At 36.7% G+C, this 17,500-nt stretch overlaps 1 protein-coding gene and 1 long non-coding RNA gene across 3 annotated transcripts in view; one reads left to right on the top strand and one right to left on the bottom strand.

The window, feature by feature from the left end:
• The window catches only part of LOC135099163 (uncharacterized), a 56,365-nt gene that overhangs the window by 24,971 nt on the left and 13,894 nt on the right, over window positions 1–17,500 (top strand). Inside the window, exons 2-3 of one of the 2 annotated variants that reach the window (XR_010267739.1) lie at window positions 10,818–10,941; window positions 16,975–17,311. This is a non-coding gene — a long non-coding RNA (uncharacterized LOC135099163). Of the gene's footprint in view, window positions 1–10,817; window positions 10,942–16,974; window positions 17,312–17,500 lie in introns of those variants that run through there. The other variant, XR_010267738.1, reaches the window with a different exon arrangement.
• On the bottom strand, window positions 9,084–15,126 carry LOC135099162 (uncharacterized). The gene is made up of 2 exons (XM_064001621.1): window positions 14,789–15,126; window positions 9,084–14,031 (listed from the first exon to the last, which is right to left on the bottom strand). The coding sequence occupies exons 1-2, from the start codon at window positions 14,939–14,941 to the stop codon at window positions 10,429–10,431; spliced, it is 3,756 nt and encodes a 1,251-aa protein (XP_063857691.1). The 5' UTR covers window positions 14,942–15,126; the 3' UTR covers window positions 9,084–10,428.

Below are 17,500 nucleotides of genomic sequence, written 5' to 3'. Positions count from 1 at the left end.
AGTGTGGGTGTCCTGCAGGGTGACATTGAAGGTTTGCTGAAAATGCATTAAATCATCATGTTGCAAGCTGTGTCATGCATTTCTTTTGTCACCTGTTATAATGTGTGTCGCGTCCGTTTTGACATTCAAATGTAACAAAAAAGGAAATACCAACAACAACAATTCCTTTAGTAACAACAACAACAACAACAACAGCAGCTACTACTACCACTACTACTACTACTACTACTACTACTCCTGCCACCAACAACAGCAGCTACTACTACTACTACTACTACTACTATTACTCCTGCCACCACCACTATATCATAAACAACAACAACACACACGCAGAGATGGCCGTGCAGCCTCCACCGCTAGCCAAACAAGTCCTCGGGAACAGCCCATGACGTTTAGGCTTATGGTGGTGGCTGGCAGTGAAGAGAAGCTGGCTGGCCGGGGCTCGCCGTCCTTCCATTACCTAATCGCCGCCGCAAAGGAGCAGAAAGCCAGTCATCTTCACTAAAGTTTATGAAAATCACTCGCCTGTGTATTCCTGCATAGGTATTCCAATAACTTAAGGGGCAGTGCGAAGTGAGTCTGGTCTTACGTTGTTCCACGTATTTCTGTTGACCATTCTGACCAATAGGTAATGAGTGTTTTTATTAGAGACAACGACCAAGGCCAAACAAAATGGGTAAAAGAAAGGCTACCTAACAGAGGTAGCCAAATTTCTGATTGGGGCAGAGCAAACTTGGTATTGTTCAATGCCTAAAAAACTCAATTCCTCCATCTATCAACTCGACACAACCTTCCAGACAACTATCCCCTCTTCTTCAATGACACTCAACTGTCCCCCTCTTCTACACTGAACATCCTCGGTCTGTCCTTTACTTATAATCTAAACTGGAAACTTCACATCTCATCTCTAGCTAAGACAGCTTCTATGAAGTTAGGTGTTCTGAGACGTCTCCGCCAGTTTTTCTCACCCCCCTAGCTGCTAACTCTGTACAAGGGCCTTATCCGTCCATGTATGGAGTATGCTTCACATGTCTGGGAGGGTTCCACTCATACTGCTCTTCTAGACAGGGTGGAATCAAAAGCTTTTCGTCTCATCAACTCCTCTCCTCTAACTGACTGTCTTCAGCCTCTCTCTCACCGCCGCAATGTTGCATATCTAGCTGTCTTTTACCGCTATTTTCATGCTAACTGCTCTTCTGATCTTGCTAACTGCATGCCTCCCCTCCTTCCGCGGCCTCGCTGCACAAGACTTTCTTCTTTCTCTCACCCCTATTCTGTCCACCTCTCTAACGCAAGAGTTAACCAGTATTCTCAATCATTCATCCCTTTCTCTGGTAAACTCTGGAACTCCCTGCCTGCTTCTGTATTTCCACCTTCCTATGACTTGAATTCCTTCAAGAGGGAGGTTTCAAGACACTTATCCACCAATTTTTGACCACTGCTTTGACCCTTTTATGGGACTGGCATTTCAGTGGGCATTTTTTTTTATTAGATTTTTGTTGCCCTTGGCCAGTGTTCTTCCTACATAAAAAAAAAAAAAAAAAAAAAAAAAAAGAGACAAACGCTCAATGCCGTAATCATGAAGTATCAGGAATAGAAAAATCGAAAAAAAGACCACTTTAATTAGCTAATTTCTTTAATCCAGTAATCTCATGTTATTGGTCTAAAAACTGAAACTATAAGCGCTGAAAAGTTTAAACTCCTTGGGCCCACTTTTTTTTTTTACTCATGTTCAGTAATTACACTTGAAGCCTGCGCTACAAAACTGTATTAAGGTTGAGGAAAAGCCACAGCAGCCTGAGAGTTAATCAGCGTGGAAGTAATTTATAGCATCCGTGGTGGGAATGACGTGAGTGACGTTAGATGTTGCTGCACCACTGATTGGGACACTGAGTCACTTCATTATAAGGTCAATCATTCTCCTACATATTTACAAGCCGCGATCCAGTGAGTGTGAACTCTTTTGACGTGTTGTTGTCAGTCGTGAGTACAAGTAGAGGAGTGTTACACTCACTGCTTACCCATACTAATAACAAATATCACGGTCTACATTAATAAAAATAAATAAAAACTTCATAAAGGGGAAAGAAAAATTCGACTTAAGACTAAAAGTAAAATAAAAAAAAACAAGATAATAATGATGTGTGTATATATAAAATAAAAAAAAATGAAAAAATTGAAAATTGTAAGTCTGATGTCACGAATTCTTGTATTTGTATGCGTTGTGTTCTATAAGGACTATTGTAAATGCCATAGACATGATTTCCCGATTTCTAATGTTTTATCATATTGATGATGCAGAATTCTTATTAAGCTTTCACTAAAATTAGGAAAAAAAAAAAAAATCCACCACTGCTCATTACAAGTCTGTGAGAAAAGACACCGAGGCACTTCAGAATATTATCTTATAATTTCAGAAGTGAACGGAAAATCGCAGGTATAGTGAGCTTTGTTCCACGAGAGCCGATCGCTCAGCAAAAATGATGTACTTGTTTATATAAATGTCTATTAAAATTGCGTGAATTATTAAACACACCGAGGTCACAAATATGAGCCGATGTGTTTAATTATCCTCATCACCATCCGTGTGGACGTTATATAGATGTTGATTATGTTGATGTGCATCGAGAAGCGTAAGACTAAACTGTGCACCAAAACCCATCGACAGGTGCCCAGCACGCCCCGGCAGCAGGTCACTGATGACGTCATTGCCTGTTGTGTTGCCATTGTGACGTTCTCTCAAGTCCAAGATTCAGATTCTTATGCGCAATCTCTATAATCTATATTGATGATGCAGAAACCTTGTTAAACTATCACTGGAAACATGAGGACGCCATTGAAAACCCTAATAACTCTCGTTAAAAGTATTAAAATTAGTCGAGATCTGACGCGCAGACGTTTGAGAAAAGAGTATCTGGTGTTCTGCGGGTGACAAGGAGATCAAATACAGGACGTCCTGAGACAAAGTAACCAGAGGACAGTGAAGGGAATACAGTGGCAGCATTCCCTCTTCTGAAGCTTTCCGGTGCCTTGTCTGTGGCTGATCCTCGCAAGTCTTCTCTGCAAGGCTGCCCACTCTCAAACTTCTACCTCAAGTACTTTTCTGTGCAGTCTTTGCATCCTGGCTCATCGCTCTGAACATGAAGTAAGAAAGGAAAACGGAATGAGAGAGAAAGAGAGAGAGAGAGAGAGAGAGAGAGAGAGAGAGAGAGAGAGAGAGAGAGAGAGAGAGAGAGAGAGAGAGAGAGAGAGAGAGAGAGAGAGAGAGAGAGAGAGAGGATGGAGGAGAAAGTGAAGAATGATGGAGAGAAAGAGTAAGGATGAAGGAGAAAGAGAAAGAAGGAAAGAGGTGAGAATGAAGGAGAAGAGAAAGAGAAAGAGACGGGAATAGAGAGAAAGGGAGGAGAGGCAGCGAAAAAACATAAATGAGTAGTGAGCTGTGGTAGCCTCGGATGAAGACACACAATGGTTGGTCCTCCACTCTATGATATAATCCGGCAATACATATCGCTCCCCCTTACGTCCCATATCTTGCTTCCCTCTTAATCTATGGCACACTTTTCCGCCTGAGTTTAGGGCGGGAGTGTGTCTGGAACTGGAAGGTAGGAGGTATTTGGTGAATCTTGGATAGAAGGAGAGAGAGAGAGAGAGAGAGAGAGAGAGAGAGAGAGAGAGAGAGAGAGAGAGAGAGAGAGAGAGAGAGAGAGAGAGAGAGAGAGAGAGAGAGAGGGGGGGGGAATAATCTAATTTTACTACACGCAACATTTTTTTTCATTTATTTATTTATTTATTTTTTATTTTTTTTTGTTTTTCTAGTTTTCCCTAGTCTGTCAGGGGAAAACTAGACGAAAAAAAAAAAAAACTATACGCAGCATTTATATTACCAACTTAAGTGGTCATCCATTTTCAGTAATCCAAATGAGAAAGTGAGACGTTTGCTTTATGAAAACTCTGAAGTGAGGAGTCATTCTGTGCAGTCAGCTTGCCTTCATAGACTCGTCATCCTTTATGCAGCTTCTGTATAACGCAGTGTTGTGTTATAAAGGTGCGTGATTTGGGAACTGAACAAGAACTAATATAATTATGGTATACATTCCAAAACTGAAATACATGAAATCTGAAAGGCCTGTGCATCGTAATAACATTATTTCTGAACTCCTTCCGAGATTGTAATGATGACAGAAAAGAAAAAGTGTACGTTGCTTGAAAAATTCTGGTAAGCCTTGGAACTCCCTGTCTGTTTGTGTATTTCCGCCTTCCTATGACTTGAACTCTTTCTAGAGGGAGGTTCAAATTACTTATCCTCTGGTTTTTACTTTTATTTATTTATTTATTTTTTTTCTCTGAGGACTTTCGCCTTAGCGGCCTTTTTTGTTTCCTAATTTTTGTTACCCTCTTGCATAAATAAAAATAAAATAAAACATCGTGTGTTTATCTCAATTAGAGATTTATAAATATTAAATATAAAGAAGAATCGTGCAGTCTTGTGATCATTTCAGTACGCTATATTTTCCCCCACCGAGTATTCCCTGAGATGTTTGAACGCAGCGTCTTCCCACACAGAGGAAATGTAATGAAAAAGCCACTCTCAAGAAAACATCTTGTTCCTTTTGCATAAATATGATTGAAAATCAAATAAACACGCCAGTTGAGAGAGAGAGAGAGAGAGAGAGAGAGAGAGAGAGAGAGAGAGAGAGAGAGAGAGAGAGAGAGAGAGAGAGAGAGAGAGAGAGAGAGAACCGTATCAAACAGCACTCGATCCAGAAGTCATTGCCAGTTAATTAGCTGAACCATCGGAGTGTGTAAAGATTCAAGCAAATATTAAACTAACAATCTTTTACCAATGGACGATATCAGCGGAATAAACTAATAAATCTCAAACGTTCTATACATACCAATAAACTCTATAAAAACTTCCCCATTGTTATCCTTGTTCCCTGTTGTAGGACACACACACACACACACACACACACACACACACACACACACACACACACACACACACACACAGCTTCTCAGGTTATTATTTTTAAGGCATCTCTCATCCACGTATTTTTCCACGGCCGCATTGTTCCCGGGCAGGCAGTGAGTTCCGCGCGCTATCTTGATTGACGGGAAGAGCAACGACATTTTGATGGGAGTGTGTGTGTGTGTGTGTGTGTGTGTGTGTGTGTGTGGTGTGGTTTGTTGGGGTGTTTTTCTTTATCTCTTCGTATTTCTTTTTTTCTTTTTTTGTAAAAAGACTGCTTGGTATGGGGATAAGGGAGACAATATTCTTGGAAGCTTCTATTTTTATGTACAGTATATGCAGAATGTTCAGAGATGTATACCTGCATATATCTTTGTTAATTTTTCTCCATGTTCTGTGATGAGGAGAATGATAACATTCTTCCCACTTAAGGGTTAATATATATGTATGTGATTATATTAGAGAAAACGTAAATAAGTTAGAACGTAAATGTTTTTTTTAAATAAGTAAATAAATGATAAATAAATAAATAAATGATATTTGCAGTGTATGAGAAGAGTGACACTTGCAATTATGGCATTGCAATATAGTCAACAATCATTATTATCATTATATTTTAATGAATACTTCATTGTGCACATTATACAATATTTGTTCTTATTTTGGGGAATAAAGTTTGGTAATTTTTACTTCATTCCTTGAAACTCTCTCTCTCTCTCTCTCTCTCTCTCCTCTCTCTCTCTCTCTCTCTCTCTCTCTCTCTCTCTCTCTCTCTCTCTCCATTTTTCTTCTTTGCTTGAGAGAAAGGAAAATCCTCCATATATTATGTTAACATTTAACTGCAGTGTATATATATATATATATATATATATATATATATATATATATATATATATATATATATATATATATATATATATATATATATATATATTATATATATATATATATATATATATATATATATATATATATATATATATATTGGTGAACATTTTTTGTCAGTTTTTCTTTTACTGTGCCATTTTTCTTGTGAATTTCACTTGGTGTGGTGATGTTCACACCAGGATACACAAATTAATATTGATTTTTTTTTTTTTTTTTTTTTTTTTACGTTTTGGTTACTATTTTCAATGTGTATTTTTTATTTTGACTTTTTTTTTAGTATTTTGAGCCTTTTTTGTGTTATGTTTCTTTTTCATTGATTGTTTGACTTTCCTTTATCATTGAGTCTGACTTTCTTTTCATTTTTCTTTTTCCTTACATTTTTTTTTCTTTCAGTGTTTTGAACTTTTTTGTTGGTTTCGTGTTTTCACTTTTTTTTCTTTTAATGTTTTAACTTTTTTTTGTTTTTTAGTGTCTTGAGTCGTTTTATCTTTTTAGTGTTTTGTTTTTTTTCTTTATCGTTTGAACTCCTTCCTTCTTTTAATGTTTTCAAATGTCTTTCTTCTTTTGTGTTTTGATTTTTTTTGTTTTTGACTATATATATATATATATATATATATATATATATATATATATATATATATATATATATATATATATATATATATATATATATATATATATATATATTTTTTTTTTTAATGTTTTCACTCCGTTTGTTAGTGTCATGACTGCTTTTTACTGTTTTAACTTCTTTGTTTCATCTTCGTTTTTGTATTTTGCCTCTATTCATCTTTTTATTTATTTATATATTTTTTTATTTGACAGCCTTTTCAAGTGTTTTGACTTTTTTGGTGTTTTTTAGCCCTCTTTGTTTTGACTTTTTGTTTAGTGTTTTGAGTATTTTGTCTCCTTGCTGTATTTTCACTTATTTTCTCTCCTTTTTTTTTTCTTTTTGTAGTGTTTTGATTCTTTCTTTTAATGTTTTAATTCCTTTTGTAGTGTTTTGAGTCCTGTTTTGCTTTCTAGTATTTTCACATGTTTTTTTTTATTGTTTTTACTTTATTTTAGTGTTTTCATTATCCATCTTTTTTTCTGGTTATTTCCTTAAATTTCATTGAAATTAGGCTGAACAATTTTTTTTTATTTTAATTTTTTCTGATTTTTGTAATTATTGGCATGATGAGTTAATTTTGTTGTTCTCATGAATTTTCTCCTTTTTTTTTTTTTATTGGTGGTGCGGGCATTTTAAAATTGTAGCTTTGTGGAGTCATGGTTTGTCCCCGCTTAAAGTCCTTTGTCTTTTGTCCCTCGTCTATCAAGTTCTTTCTTTAATTTTTGGTTTTGTGAAAGAAAATTCCTGACTTGTTTTCAAGGCCTACTGTTTTATTTCTAAATTTAATTAGTTTCAATTTAATGAAGAGTCATTATTATTATTATTATTATTTTTTTAACAATATCTCTCATTTCAAAATGAAGTCATCTATTTTCTCTTGTCTTTGTTTCTTATATTTTGTTTTCTTTTCTTAACCTTACTTGTTTTTTGTTATTTGTTGATAATGATTTTTTAAGATTTTTATATTTTATCTTTTTTATCTATTTATTTATTTTTTTTTATTTTAATAGTTTACACATTCTTATTTTCTTGAACCTTGTGTATTAATACTGTTTTAAAAGGTTTCCACTTCCCAATTCGTGTTTTTTTTTCTTATTTTGGTCTTCCTTTGGCTTGTCTTGTGGCTGTTCCAGCTTTTTTTTACTCTTCTTTCTTCAGTGTTTTAATTTATGTTTTTTTTTTTTTTTTTTGGGGGGGGCTACATTTGTATTTTTTTTTTTTTTTTTAGTATTTTGACTTTTTTTCATTTTCTAGTATTTGTGTTTGGCTCCTTTTTATTTTATTATAAATACTTTTGACATTATCATCTTTTATTTTAAGTTTAACTTTTTTTTGTTTTGACTTGTAAATTTCTTTTCTTGTAATGTTGTTTTTCCACTGGTTATTTATTTATTTATTTATTTATTTATTTTAGTGTTTGGCTTAATGTTATTTTAGTGACTATTTTTTTTGTTTCTTCATGTTGTCTCCATTTTTTTTTTATTTATTTTTTCTACTCTAATTATTATTATTTTTATTGTTTTACATTTTAGTGTTACGGCTCCATATTTTTTTATTAATTTAGTGTTTTCACTTATTTTCTTTTATTGTTTTGAACTATTTTTTTTATTGCTTTGACTCCATTTTCTTCTTTCATTGTTTTTTTTCCCCATTATTTTGATTTAATTTCCATTTTTTTTTCTAGAGTTTTGATTCCATCTTATTTTTACTTTTTAATGTTGTGAATTCTTTTTTCATTGAATGTTTTGACATTTCCCTGTTATTTTAGTGTTCATTATTTCTTCGTTTTTTTTTTTATGTTTTGACTCCATTTTTCTTTTTTTTTCACATTTTCCACATTTTGTATTTTAGTGTTTTGAATGTTTTCAATGTTTTTATTATTTTTCAGCGTTTTTACTTTTTGTTTCTTTTACTGATTGAACTCCATTTTTTTGTTTTATTATTTTGCTCCATTTCGTATTCTGGGTATATTTCATATTTTTTTTAGTATTTTGATTTTTTTAATGTTTTCACTCCATTTTTTCTTTTTTTTTTTTTTACTTTTTTTTAGTGTTTCAACTTTTTGTTTGTTTACTCCTGCCTCTTTGTTTTGACTTTTATTTTTTTATTTATTTATTTATTTATTTTTTATTTATTTATTTTTTTTTTTTTGTGTGTGTGTGTGTGTGTGTGTGTGTGTGTGTGTGTGTGTGTGTGTGTGTGTGTGTGTGTGTGTGTGTGTTTTCACTACTTTTACAGTGTTTTGAATTTTTGTAGTTTATTTTTACTTTTTTTTCCTTTTAGTGTTTTGATGTTTTTGTAGTGTTTTTGACTCCATTTATTTATTTTTTTCTTTTTTGTGTTTTGCCTTTTATCCTTTTTTAGTATCTTCATTATTTTTCTTAATATTTTTAGTTATTGTCTTTTTATTGTTTTGACTTCTATTTCATTTTTTTTAATGTTTTGACTCATTTTCTTTTTTTTATTATTTTGCTTCAATTTTTCTTTTTTTTTATGTTTTGACTCCATGTTTTTTTTTTTCTATTCTAGTTTAATTTTTAGTGTTGCGACTCCTTTATTAGTGTTTTGATTCTAATTTTAGAGTTTTGATATTTTTTTTTTTTATTGTTTTGGTTTCTTTATTGTTTTGGCTCCTACTTTAGTGTGTTGAGCTTTAGTAGTGTTTTAACTGTTTTTTTTTATTTCTTAGTTTTTAAACTTCTTTTTTTCATTTTGTTTATTTTTTGTCTTTTTGTTTTATTATTTTAACACTTTTCTCTTAATATGCATTTTTTTTAATATGTTAATATTTTTTTTTCTTTTTTTTGTATTTTCACTTCATTTTTTTTTCAATTTTGGCTCACTGTAATGTTTTGACTTGTTTGTATTTTCATTCATTTTTTACTAATTTTTCTTTATTTTCTTTATTTTCTTTTTTAGTGTTTTACTCCATTTATTTTTTTTTTTAGTGTTTTGACAACATTTTCTCTTGTGACTCCTTTGTAGTGTTTTTAGTTTTTAGTTTCTTTTTGTGTTTTTTTGTGTTTTATCTACTTTTCTAGTGTTTAGATTTCTTGTTTTAGAGTTGATTTCTTTTTTTTTAGTTGTTTTGACACTTTTTGTAGTATTTTTGTCTTCTTTTTAGTGTTTTGACATTTTTTTCAGTATTTTCACCACTTTTTAATGTTTTAATTGTTTTTTTTCTAAGTTTTTACTCTTGTTTTTTTTTTGTCTTTTTATTGCTTTGCCTATTTTTTAAACTTTTTTTGTTGTTTTGACTGCATTTTTAGTGCTTGAAGGCTTCTATTAATGTTTTAAGTAACTTTTTAAGTAACTAATGCTTGACTTCTGTTTTCGTTGTAGTGTTTTGGCATAAGTTTTAGTGCTTTCAGTATTTTTGACTGTCGATCCTTTTTTTTTAGTCTGTTTTCTTAAATCTTATTGAAATTAGCCAAAACTATTTTTTCTTATTATTCTCGTGATTTTGGTCGTTATTTCCAGGATGCCTTATTTTGTTGTTGCTGTTCTCATTAATTTTCTCCTTTTTTTGGGGGGGCGATGAGGTAAGATCGGGAATTTCAAAATTCTAGCTTTGTGCAATCATTAATTTTCCACTAATGGAGTTCTTTTTCTTTTGTTCCTCCTTCTCCATCAAGTCGTTTTTTTTTTATTTCTTGTAAAATTCTTAATTTCTTTCCAAGGCCTATTTTGTTTCAAAAATTAATTTCTTTCCAATCAACAAAGCGTTAGTCTTATTGTTTTTTTTTCTAGTATCTCTCTATTTTCCATCAAATCATATATTTTCTCTTGTTTATTGTCATTCTTTCTTCTCTTATCCTTATTTGTTTTTGTTATTTCTTAATAATATTTTTAATAAAATTTTTTACTTTTATCTTTTTTTTACTTTTGTCTTTATAGTTTACACATGCTTATTCTCTTCAGCCTTCTACATCCTCACTGCTTTCAAAATTTTTCCACTTTAAAATTCGTGACTCTCTTCTCGCCAAACCCTCTTTTTCTTATTTTGAACTTCTTTGAGGTTGTCTTTTGGGTGTTCCATTACATCCCATTCTTCTTGAAATCGCCTTTTCACTGACTTTTTTTGTTCTTCGTCTTCTGCTGAGGTGCACTTCGTATTAATGGTTTTGTCATATCCGCCATTCTTGATTTTTTTATTAATTTGCGTAATTTGTTCATTCTCCTCGATTTTCCTTTTGATTTTTTTTCCAGTATCCATTTCCTTTGTTTCATGTTCATCGTGATCCAGTTTAATTTTCTTTGACTCTGCATTTAGAAATTGATGAGTAATGTCTTCATTTACCTGGAATTTCCTTTTCATTGAAATGATTTTCTCTTTTTCTTTCGTAGGTGTTGCTTGAGTCTCGCCTTCGCACTCCGAGGACACTTTGAATTCATGGTGCTTTAGGTGCTCGTGGTCTTCGTCAGCCTTCGTGACCGTCCATGCTCGTAACGTCTTCTTGTGCTCCTTGTTGTAAGTTTTGCTGAGGTTCTCGTAGCATCGAATGGTCTTGATGAACCCTTTAGGTTTGTAGTGCCAGAGTCGACGTATTTCTTTCCGAAAGTCGATCTTCAACGGCCTGCCATTCTGGGATTTGTTGTTGCTAAGATACGTTACGAATCTATCCAGGATCGCGTGGTGGACTGGAGTCTCCCAGGGTTTTTGTTCGAAGGGGAAGGAAGTTGGATAGGATTCCTGGACATCCTGCTGATTTTTAAGTATGTAATTTCCTGTAGGATAATACTGTACATGCAGCTCACGGAATATTTTCTGTATAGTCAGCGGTTCGTTTTCAGTATAGTCAGCCTTTCGTTCCATCTCCTCTTCCTTCCTCATCTCCCCTTCACCTTCCTCTGAGCCTTCATCCATCCAGTCCGAATCACTGTCCTGCTCATCGTCACTCCAGATGTCCCAGGTGAGGCCTGTGAGGGAGTCCTTGGTGGACTCCTTGTACTCCTGCGGCGACACCTCCAGGTAGCTTATTGCCTCATCTTCCAGCACCTTGCTCCTCTGTGCCCACTCACTCTCCTGCGTCTGAATGTCATAAACTTTCAAAATTATGTCTTGAGCCGAACTCCGCGACAAGAACCTGTTCATTTTGGCCAGAACTGTCTTGGTGTGGCGTGCCTTTTCCTTGACCATGTTAATGTAATCACGCCGGAGCTTGAGTTGTTTGTTGTTATGTTGGGTGAGCAGTAGCAGCCTCTGGTGTTTAGGGATGTGCATCAGACCTATGTCATCTTTGGGGCACAAGGGAAACAGACTGTTAAGCTCGTGCTCCGATAAGCGTCTCTTAAGGTATTTATGCTTCTGCTGCAGAAACTTGCGCGTCAAGCTCTGATAAGTTTCTTTCGCGACAGACAAGTACTTTTCCAACTTGTTTCTGCTCATGTTATTCAATTTTACTTTGACCTCCTCGCGGCGGGCCTGATTTCCCTTTTCCTTACAAAAGAACTTATATTCGTCGTCGATATCGTGAACGAGGCTCTCCACGTAGCCTTGAAGCTTCTCGCACACAGGGCCGTGGCAGGGAAAGGGCGACTCATGTCCTTGCATTGTAGCCACAGTCTGTAAAAACAGCAACACGGAAGTCATGTCTGAGTGACTTTGCGGCTCCCATCCATTTCCCCGCTGTGCCTTTGCGAGGACGTGCTCATTCAGGTACTGGAGGCGGCGGATGGGGAGCTGGTCCAGGAACTTGACAATCTTGACTGCGAGTCGCCGTTTCTTACGGAGCATTTCTACCGTCGCCTGTGCTTGGAAGATTTCTTCACACGACACTTTGTGCTTCCGCGACAAACTGTAAAGAAGGGCCTCTTTCTCTGTCATGAGGAAGTCGTTAAGGTAGGCCTTCTGCCGCTTGAAAGACTGCCACGCTGCAGTGCCCTGTGTGCCCAGGCGCAGGCCTGGGAACCGCTTGAGGCCCTTGGCACGCCGCCACAACTTTTTGAATATCGCGAAATTCCTTCGGCAAACTGTTTTCATGACGTAGCGGCGAATGTTTCTGCTGACATTCTTTTCCATAAACTGTTCAAGAATTTTTTCCTTCTCTTGAATGGAATGTGTTGAAAGATTGACCTTGGGGAACAAAGGAGCTCGGCAGCAGTGGAATTCTTGACTGTAAGTCTTGTCTTTGAGTGGGCAGTCAGAGACCATTTCCTGCATCCACAGAGTGCGGCTCACATCCTGACTCCGCCTCCACGCCGCCTTCTCGTGCCCCTCCTCTTCGCTACCATCACTGAATTCGCCGGCAAGTCTGTTAAGCAGCTTGAAGTCCACCTCCTTCTCTGGTGATGTCTGGCTTTTCTTTGTTATATTATCATCACTGGCACCACCGCACTCGCCGTCTTCAACCGAACTGGACTCCTCGCCATCTGAGGGATACTCAGTGGGACTCAAGCGGGCCTCACTCTCAGCGTCACTGTCGTCCTCCTCATCCCAAGAAGCGTCATTCGTTTCACACTCATCATCCTCCACGTCTGAGAGGTGGCAGTGCATTCTCTCGTCGTCGGAGAACTCAAGGCTGGCGTGTGACTTGTCGTCAGGGATGTAATACTCGTCCTCGTCGTCTTCTTCGTTGCTTGAGTTACCGTCTTGTCCCTTCATCCCAGGCACGCTCCCTTCCACGCGGTCATTCTGGTGGGTGAGAGTTTGGGGGTGTTTGAGCACGTGCTCCACCGTCACCTTTCCGTTGTAAATCGCTTCCATGGTGTTCAGCAGAGTCTCTGGGGCCTGTGCGTGAAGCGTGACAGCGCTACTCACAAACTTCTTCGCCATCTTTATCTCTTCAATTGCTGTTTTACATTTTTGGATTTCGTCTTCATTATTTGACCGGTTCTCTTCGTTTTCCTGAACTTCGTCACATTGTTCGTCTTTTGTTTCATTAACGTTTCCTTCTTCCATCTGGTCGTCATCGCCTCGACCTTCCTCGTCATCCTCATCATCACTCCAGTTTTCAAACTCGTCCTTCTCCGCTGCTTTGTGTAAATAGACTTTCTTATCCATGCCCCGCTTGAAGTAGCGATGCACGATGCCCTGCATGGCGTAGTGCATCTTGCGCATGACGGCCTCCTGTTTCTTGTGGCTCTTGCCCTTCATTCTAAAGTACATGCGTCTCAGGAAGGCCTTGACGATGTATGTCACATGTTGCACCACCATTTTGTTGGGGAAGGTCAGCTGTGCCAGGATATCATCGTGTGACTTTTGCAAGTGATTAAGGCGCGTGAGGGCGGCGAGAAATTTCTTGGGGCAGGTGTTGTCTAGTGAAGTGTATTCGCTACTATCCAATTTAAAGTTACCGACAGGAGGGTTGGGTTTGTCCTGGAGTTCGTTTTCCATCTCCTCTGGCGTGGCCTCAACACCGGCCATGACGGCGCCCCAGGCCTGCTCATCAAAGAAGCAATGTTTGTCCAGCCACTCCGTTACCCAGTCAATCTTAGAAATTTCAATGTGTTCTTCATCCTCGTTCTCAGAGTCACATGTCTGAGGTGCGCTGTATTTGAAGGACTGATTTTGTTCCGGCCCCTTCAAGGACTCAGTGTTCCGTCCCTCTGTCACTACTTTCTGTAGGGCAGCCAGACAACAGGAAATGTTAAGAAAGAGTGAGACATGTATTCATATAAACTTGCATGTGGTGATGAACCATCTATCTCAATATGTCAGTCAGCTGTCCAGTCAGTCACTCTGTTAATCTACTCCTTCATTAACTTATTCGTATATTCATTCATTAAGACAGCGAATCAATTACTTTATCTATTGGTTTTCTTTCTATCCGTTTGTGTATCTGTCTATCTATGTATCTGTTTTTCTTATCCATCTATCTATCTATCTCTATCTATTTACCTTTCTATTAATCAATCAATATATCAATCAATATATCAAATCTCTCTACGTATTTGTCTGTGTATCTATCTGTCAGTATCTTCTTACATTTTTATTCTATCTTAATCTTATCTATCTATCTTTCTATCTATCTATGTATCTATTTATATATCTCTCTACCTATTTATCTATTAGTCAATCAACCAATTAATCTATTTATCTACTTATCTATCTAATTATCTCTAGGTCTATCAGTCTACCTATATATTTATCTGTCTGTCTATCTATCCATCTACCAATCATTTAACTCATCAATCTGGGTGTATCTTTCTATTTATCTATATGTTCATCTATCAATCAACCTATACATTTGTGAGTCTATCTATCAAGCAATCCAACGATCACGCAGTGTATCCATCTCAACACTCTCTCTCTCAAGAAGAAACCTGCAAGACGGTCATCTGAGGCAACACAGTCTGTGGTGTATACTCGTACTTACTCGTGCCTGTGTTTTCTTGCCACTCAGGCGACGCAGTGCGGCCAGACGCCTCTCTTTGGCTCGCGCGGCTCTTACTTCCTTCACGGATTCTGCTCTCTTGTACTCCATGTCTGTGTATTCCTCAGGACAAATCTCGGTGCTGTTCTCACACATCAGTGGAGTGTTTCTCTTGAAATCCTTGTGCCCAATGGATCACAGGGGGTGGGTAAACCTGAAGGATGGATTTTTTGCCAGTAGGTATATCAACTTTGTATTTGGGATCGTCTGTCGCAGCCGAAAATCAGCTTCGAGTTAGGTGGCAAGCAGACTCAGGAAGACGGTTGCTGATTGGTGCTAGCGCCCGAGACCCCAGGAAAACGTCCGCTGATTGGTGAAGTGCTTGAATTGGACTGAGTTATTGTGCTTTTGCTTCTTCTTCTTCTTCTTCTTCCTCTTCTTCTTCTTCTTCTTCTTATATATATATATATATATATATATATATATATATATATATATATATATATATATATATATATATATATATATATATATATATATATATATATATATATATATATATATATATATATATATACTCGTATATATATACACACACACACACACACACACACACACACACACACACATACAACCTCCCTCTTGGAAAAGTTCGTTACAGGAAGCAGGCAGGGATAGCCAGACTTTACCATAGAAAGGGATGAATGATTGAGAGTACTGGTTAACTCTGGCATTGCAGACGTTAACACAACAGAAATGAGACCACGAAGAGAGTGTTATGCAGGAAGGTCGCGGGAGGATGGGAGGCAAGCATCTAGCAAGATCAGAAGACCAGTTAGTTTTAAAAGAGGGGTAAAACATAGCCAGAAATGCAACCCTGTGGTGATAAGAGAGGCTAAAGAGAGTCAGTTAGAGGAGAAGAGTTCATTACACGAAATGATTTTCGTTCCACCCTGTCTAATTGTCTGTCTGTCTGTGTGTGTCTTGTTGTTGCTCCTGCTGCACTTGATGTGTTTTGTTTTTGTTAATATTGTTGTTGTTGTCGTTGTTGTTGTTGTTGTTGTTGTTGTTGTTGTTGTTGTTGTTGTTGTTGCTGAAGCTTCAGCTGCATTTGCTGTTTGTTTTGTTATTGTTTTTGTTGTTGTTGTTGTTGTTGTTGTTGTTGTTAATGTTGTTTGTTGTTGTTGTTGTTGTTGTTGTTGTTATTGTTGTTATTGTAACATGGAATGAGGACATGGTACTAAAGAAAACATGACGTAATAACTAGCTGAAGAAATGTGCTTAGCTGATCTAATTATACGTGTATATTCGGTCAGTTATTCACCGACACACACACACACACACACACACACACACACACACACACACACACACACACACACACACACACACACACACACACACAGAAAACACACACACACACACACACACACACACACACACACAGGTAAAAAAAATATGTTATAATGTCATTTCATTAGTCATTTTCAGTTATTGGTGTGTGACACTTTGTTCTTGTTTGTATGCTTAGTGTTTCATGTCGATCATTTAACAGAAGGAAGACAATCACCAACATCTACGTATCTCTTGTTGATTTTTCTCCATGTTCGGCGATGAGGAGACTGGCCAGCGAATAATATAAAAATGATAACATTCTTCCCACTTAAGGATTAATATATATGTATGTAATTATATTAGAGAAAATGAAAATAAGTTAGAACGTAAATAAGTTTTTAAATAAGTGAATAAATGATATAAAGGAGGCAAATATAAGTCAAAGATACTTTGACACTTGCAATGTATGAGAAAAGAGACACATTAAGGCATTACATTATAACTGACAATCATCATTATCGTTATATCTTTATGAACATTTCATTATGCACATTATACAACGTTTGCTCCTTTTTTGGCTACAATGTTTGATAATGTTTGTTTCATTACTCTCTCTCTCTCTCTCTCTCTCTCTCTCTCTCTCTCTCTCTCTCTCTCTCTCTCTCTCTCTCTCTCTCTCTCTCTCTCTCTCTCTCTCTTTTATTTATACTTGATACAGTTTAGTTTGACAGAGTCTGCTGTTATGCACATTTATATGCAATCCACAACACTTTTACAGGCTAAAGGCAACATATCTAGTGTTTCCTATCTAAAAGCCTAACTCTGTTGGCATGCTCCTTTTCTTATGTCGGCAGCCAGGCGTTCACGAGCTCCTTGAACTGCTGGACAGTTATGCCGGCCAGACGTGGCTCTGTGGGGACTTGGGAGACGGCCCTGGTGGCCACCTGGGCCCGCCGGGGGGTCTGCCAGAGTGCTTGTAGGTGAGGCACTCGTTGCTGATGCACCTTAAACATCACAGGGAGGCTTCTACGCCACGACGGTGCTGGAAGCTGCCGAGTCGTGGTTCCTGCTGGGCGCTGCTGTCCTTGATCAGCCTCACCGCACGGCTGTGGACCTTATCGAAGAGGCTTATTCGCAGCGCCGCCCCATGCAAGGCTGGAGTACTCAAGGGACGAGCGGACCTATCTCTCTCTCTCTCTCTCTCTCTCTCTCTCTCTCTCTCTCTCTCTCTCTCTCTCTCTCTCTCTCTCTCTTCTTTGTTTATAAGAAAGAAAAGACCTCCATACATTATGTTAACATTTAACTGTATAGTTTATCTTTATATATATATATATATATATATATATATATATATATATATATATATATATATATATATAT

The sequence above is a fragment of the Scylla paramamosain genome, unplaced genomic scaffold (genome assembly GCF_035594125.1).
Source record: "Scylla paramamosain isolate STU-SP2022 unplaced genomic scaffold, ASM3559412v1 Contig108, whole genome shotgun sequence".
Classification (NCBI taxonomy): domain Eukaryota; kingdom Metazoa; phylum Arthropoda; class Malacostraca; order Decapoda; family Portunidae; genus Scylla; species Scylla paramamosain.
The sequence above is the reverse complement of the archived record's forward strand: the minus strand, read 5'-3'. Positions and strand labels throughout refer to the sequence as shown.